We start from the raw sequence: 6000 nt of genomic DNA on the forward strand, positions 1-6000 counted from the left end.
TTTGTCTATGAACCAACCAGAATAAAACAAATTCAAAAAAGTATGCGGTTATAATGTCACATGACCCTCTTTGTCGTTACATGGCTCATATTGTCGTCACGTGATTTGTGCTTTTCTTGACACCCTGCTATTCGTGCTTATGCCTTCACCACTTCGCGCAAGACACGCTCGCTCAATATTTTACCCTACGCGCTTCCGGTGGGTTTCAGCAGAAATAAGGAGCGCTCGAGGAGCCTCGGTCGCTCTTTATTTTGCTGAAACCCCTCGGCTTGCTACGCAAAATTCAATATAGCCTACGCTTCAGCGAGGTTGGTATGACAATCCATCGCTTTTCGCAAGGCCCTGGGTCACCCAGGGCGTCGAGTTCGACGGGATGGGGGAGGGGCGTAATAAATAAACTTTCCCTAACCTACATACCTTTACTTCTTTCTATAGTAGAAGTGATAGAGGGAATTCTGAATTTCCCCGAACAGCGCTAAAACGGCCCTAAATGCGCTCCTGGAAATAATAAACAAATGCAAGTACTACATCAAGCTGGATTGAATTTATTACATTTTTATGGAATGATACTAGCATAAAGTGACAACCAATATGCCGGTCGGTTCAAATTACTCATTGGATGCGCGCGACCCTCAAACACACGTGTTAACCTCCCTTTTATATCAGCACGCATCAATAAACACCCATAAACAAACACTGGGAAATGTCGACACAGCAAAACAATTTAATTCACCACGTTTCAGATTTCGATCTATTAAATCAATCGAAATAGTCTTATTGAAGCATATAATGCATATGCCCGTATTATGGTTCTATGCGAAAAGTATTTTTATATTTTCGGATTTTTTTGCTATGTCTTTGTTGTGAGTAAATACAAAAAGCCCAGATAGTCGTGTTCGTGAACCAGTTTTTTGGGGGGACAGAGTCGGATTCCAGTTTTTGTGTATTTTGTTGTGAGTCATATACATCACATGATCAGAGTATTCTATTGCCATTGGTTCAAAACCCTAAGCAAACTTCAGGGGGTTATATTATGTGGGCGTTGTATGCAAATCTAGGACGCTTCGCGGTTGAACATTAGGGGAAGCTCATTCAAAGGAAAGAACCAAAGAATCAGCTAAAGTCATGGCACGCAAGGGGTTGATCGTCTCTATTGGCGCCGTACTAGCAGTTCTTTGCTTCACACAAGCTCAGGCCGCGAGCAATGGCTCGAGTAAGTCTGCTTTCTATTTTCTCTGATGCCCACATCTTCTGTATAAAGCAGCCCAAAGCAGAGGCAGCATAGCAAAGTGTTTCAAATAGGTTGTGTCTCACCATCCCGATTTTGTCGGAATTCCCCCGGTTTCGCTTGAATTGCCAAAATTCCGATAGTCCGTATATTTTGGAGCTTATATTTTTGCATACGTTTCATTTCTACTAGATTTTATACAACCCTGAAAATAAAGTGATTTGAATTTACTTAAGAAGCCTCGCGTTGTCGTGGAAAAATTGCGGCCATCAAATAAAAATCCAGATTTTCGAAATCTGTAGGCTAGAAAAGGTAGAGCAAGAAAGCGAAGTGTTCGGGTCCCTCGTGCAATCAGGGTATCAACTCAACAATACGCATGTGCTAAATATATCGCTTCTGAAAGGATCGTTTTCCCAGATTTGAATATACGCAAGTCAAACAATGCTTAAAAATTATAACCATAATATGGCCGTGTGGCTGACAAAGGGGAGATTTAGGAATAACAAAAATCCATGTTTCTTCCATGTTTCGTAATTTAACCGTTTCTATGACTAGTGCTAAAAGTCCAAAGTCTAAACTTTTTAATCTCTAGGGCAGTGTAAATATTAAAGAATTTTTAACCGAGCGCGAGGTCTGTACGGAGAAATATCAGACCGAGGTCTTGAATGTACGGCCCAAGGCCGCAGATTACCTTACTTATAATAACATGCTTTCATAGCCATGTGCTGGGTTCAAATCCTTTGACCTCAAGACAGCAGAAAGAGAACAATGAGTGTAAATTCACTCTGGCTATTCCTAGCACTCACTCACATCCACTTATTTATATTTTGTTCTCTAGGTAGTGTAACTGCACCAGGTAACTTCCAAATGGACGTCACTCACAATGGCAACTGCTTTACTCTAATGTGGACTGCATGTAATCCCCCAGCCAGCTGCACCATCAACCTTAAGTGGAAGAAGTCAAATACTAGGGGGTCCATTGAAGGAAATGAAGACAATTTGCCCCAAGTAGTGACTCCCAACAATGCTACCTATACCTATTGTGGCTATAACACCAATGCAACCAACTCGTCATGCTGCAAGTACCAAGGGGGAAAGTCCTTGGGGGTTTCCTTTGTCGAGTACGACACTGTCAGCTTTGAAGTCAACCACTGTGTGCCTGGTAGTCCTGGAAATTGCGTCAGTGATGCAAAGTGGCATCAATATGTTGTACCAAGTAGGTAGTACTTATTTGCATCAAAGACTCTGTGGTAACAGGCAATACTCAGCTCAAAGTTGCAACTTGATTGCCAATTAACTACTACAGAAATTGTTATTTGTTTTCAATTTAGTAATAGGCAACTATCACTAACTAATCACGGGACTTCTTGAGTGGTAAATTAAAGTCAAATAAACACAGAATTGACTGTGCCCATCACACCAGAGAACCATGCAAACATAAAATAAGCCCTGAGCATGAAAAAAAAACCCTTTCTGAAAAAGAAACTTTCTGGGTTATATGTAAGTGTGAATAAGTTGCTTTTTGTAGTTGTTTGAGTTTGCCTCCCAAAAAAATCACCTAATCTGTTAGGGCTAGTTGCCTTTTTGGTATGAGAGTGTACTTGTTACACTTGATAGGCGGTGTGGTGGTGTGCTTGTTATACACGGCAAGTGTGGGGTACTAGATCTGACATGGGTGGGATAGTGTCCCTATTTTACCCAATAGGGGTAGTGTAGTTTCCTTAATAGACCTGAATAGGGAGGGATAGTGTACATGTTACCATAAGGAGAGAGAGGTCATGTAGTGTCCAAGTTAGATTACAGTTCTCAATCAAACATTTGTTGTTATCTGGGGCCTCTGTCATATATTATTGCTATTTATATTCAGTGTTACCATACTTTCAGCTAAAGATGAGTGCTTCACTGGAAATCCTTGCAAAAATGGAGGCTCGTGTGTAACTGCTGGGGCGAATGCATACAACTGTACATGCACCAGTAACTATATGGGCAAGAACTGTGATGACCTAAGTAAGTAATCCATACATGCAAGGTTAAACATACATACTGTATGTAGCAGGCTAAGTAATATGTAGGATTTCTTCTTGATTTTTTAGTGGTTTAGAAGATAAGGACTTTTACTTTTTTGTAATGTAGCTCTTTATAAATCTGCACTAAAACTAAGATAAAACTACTTAGAACTATACTATAATAAAATATCTAACAATATGCTAAATCAAATGAGTCTTCTTAAAAAGTACAATACATGTTGCTGCCCTAACGTTTTATGGAAGAGAATCTCATACCACTGGAGCCCCCCTTGAAGGCACAGATGTCAGATTTTAGCAGATACCATCCTTCCAAACCTTTTTTATCTTTACTCTGTTTTGTGGATAATTGATGTTTCCTTTTTTGTAGAACCCACACAGTCACCAACTTCTGGCACAAATGTGATCACCGCAAGCATCCTCGCACAACTCATCATGCTCTTGACTGTGTTAGGGCTGATGTAGAGCAAGTCAGCAAAAATGTGGACCACTCGCTATTTTATCATCCAGGAAAAATAGAAATTATTCCCTTCTACACAACATATAATGTCTACACCTTATCCAGGCACCAGGCACCCCCCATGACCACCAAAAAGTTGGTCTTTTCCCATTAAAGGATTGTCAAATACAATTCTTTTTCCCATTAAAGGATTGTCAAATACAATTCTTTTTCCCATTAAAGGATTCTCAAATGCAATTCTTTTTTCAACTAAGATTGTACTCAGCAAATCATGTACATATCTACTTTCTCCTTGCGTATCATTGTTACCCCCTGCTATTGTAGTCCAATGAATTCTATTTATCATTCCAAGTTGTTTAAATTTCTTGCTGGTTTGCGTTTCAATTTAGGTATGTTTTGTCAGAGAGTGTTTTCTTTTTTGTCATTTTGTGTTAAATTTTAGCGAGGTTCTATCCCACATGTTATATTAGTCCAGTCTACAGTATCGGAGCAGGTTATTCATTGCTTTTGGTAGCTCACATATACTACCGGTAAAAAAAGTTTTTTTTTTTGTTTCGATCATTAATGATCTATTATCATTATCGTCTCATAGTCTTATGATTTACGATTTATTACAATATATATTTTTTTAATTTATATAAACTAGTTTTTGTTTTAAATATTATTCGTTGGGTTTCTACATAAGAAACCAAGGGAAGAGTACTTAATTTCTGTTCATTTTTTTAAAGAATAAAGAAACCAAGGGAAGAGTACTTAATTTCTGTTCATTTTTTTAAAGAATACCAAAGAGTATATATTTTAGGCATTTGATATTTATGCCTACGATGTAAACAAAATCTTTCGACTTAAGCTTATTTATAAAATCAGACGATAATTATATCAATGAATAAATAAATGTGAAACAAAGAAAGCGACTTATTTTCTGTAGTTTTTAGCCTGTATGCATCCGCGAGGAAGGATACTAGCCTACTCGCATCCGGGAGGGGGGGGGGGGGGGGGGGGGGGGGGAGGGGAAAACTCCTCAGGAATTTGCAGGGGGGTAATCGCCGGTGCAAAAAAATCCGGAGGGTCTGGTTTGTGAGAAACGCGAGTCTTCAGAACCGTATAATTAAGGTCCCCCCCACATCTGTACATTATGAAAGCCGATTTATCCTTCACATTTTCAGTACAAGGAATTAAAGTAATAACGTATATTTTACGCTATGTTTACGCCCAACTCACTATGTCCGCAAAGCATTGCGTTGGGCTGCAATTTTTGAAGCTGCCGAAATGCAAAATTATTTTGCAGTGGATTATCAAAACAAAAACAAGGGGTCCTTTTGATCAGTTTATAGGGGCGTTTTGAGAGGGTAAGAATGGCGGATTCAGAAATTAGAGTTAGATATTCGACGTCTTCTTGGATAACGACGTTAAACCGTAGGTCCCGTCTCTCCAATACTACTACACTTGTAACACTAACCTGAACCGGAGGAACGTAAAAGAACCGCTGAGGACGCAAGTAGAAACCCTGGCAATCCTCAGTGACAGTACTTATATTACTAACACACACTTATGATTGTAAACTGCCTTGCGCAGTCTTGAGGAGAGATACAAGAGATATCCTAGCATGTAACGCGCTTTACAAATGCACGCACTTTTTTTATATCAAATAAAAACTGACTGAAACTATCTTTCGATGGGCTTTTTACTTATAACACCGGTTAATTCGTAACGCTTCTCTGATCAAGTCTGTCATGGATATTTTCTGGAACTTACTGGCACATAGAAATAAAAAAGCAGAGTAAAAATGACGACAAACACCGGGTAAACTGCTTGAAGCAAGCTGATGCTGTGCAGTGGCCATCAAATTTAGTGTTCTGATTAACTCCAGCTTCCAATATCTTAAGATCAGTTCCCAGAAAACTTGACCGCAAGTAAAACGAAACAATGTTGCTTGTTTGTAGTTTCGCAAAGTAGCCATCGAGCAAGGTTTTACAATGCTTTTCGACTTTGACTCCCTTTCATACCCTAACAAGAACAAAAATTTTCAGGATTTTGGTCCTCGGTATCTCCTATATAGAGAGCTCTTCGGTCGCGTGTGAATCTACCGAAAACTCCATTTCGACTGCACGAGAGCTAGAGTCTAATCTCGTCCCTTCCTCCTCTAAGCGGCGATTAGGGCGCACATGTTTGCGTTACGCCATAGTACAAAGTGAAAGGATTCGCTTCTTCTATATCTCAATCATATGGTCTTGAGGCATTTAACCGGTGAACCCCGTGTGGATATAGAGCTATACTGGAAAAATGCG

General features: G+C 39.5%; 1 protein-coding gene across 2 annotated transcripts; it reads left to right on the top strand.

Moving 5' to 3' along the window:
- The first annotated feature begins 1046 nt into the window (after window positions 1-1046).
- Window positions 1047-4618, top strand: LOC116605154 (delta-like protein C). 2 transcript variants are annotated; one of them, XR_007312392.1, is made up of 5 exons: window positions 1047-1213; window positions 2067-2444; window positions 3113-3235; window positions 3623-4411; window positions 4463-4618. XR_007312392.1 is itself a non-coding variant. In XM_032367980.2 (4 exons), exons 1-4 carry the CDS (start codon window positions 1126-1128, stop codon window positions 3715-3717), a joined length of 684 nt encoding a protein of 227 aa, XP_032223871.2. In that variant the 5' UTR covers window positions 1047-1125; the 3' UTR covers window positions 3718-4618. The 2 variants fall into 2 exon arrangements, 1 of the variants encoding a protein (XP_032223871.2); XM_032367980.2 differs by having other exon boundaries at window positions 3623-4618.
- The last annotated feature ends 1382 nt before the right edge of the window (window positions 4619-6000 follow it).

The sequence above is a fragment of the Nematostella vectensis genome, chromosome 1, assembly GCF_932526225.1.
Source record: "Nematostella vectensis chromosome 1, jaNemVect1.1, whole genome shotgun sequence".
NCBI classification, from domain to species: Eukaryota; Metazoa; Cnidaria; class Anthozoa; order Actiniaria; family Edwardsiidae; genus Nematostella; species Nematostella vectensis.

Bases quoted from the DNA above. Each gene is read 5' to 3' on its own strand.
- LOC116605154 (XM_032367980.2), top strand. From the start codon at position 1,126: ATGGCACGCAAGGGGTTGATCGTCTCTATTGGCGCCGTACTAGCAGTT. The intron at 2,445-3,112 runs GTAGGTAGTACT...CCATACTTTCAG, and splicing joins GCATCAATATGTTGTACCAA to CTAAAGATGAGTGCTTCACT. The intron at 3,236-3,622 runs GTAAGTAATCCA...CCTTTTTTGTAG, and splicing joins CAAGAACTGTGATGACCTAA to AACCCACACAGTCACCAACT.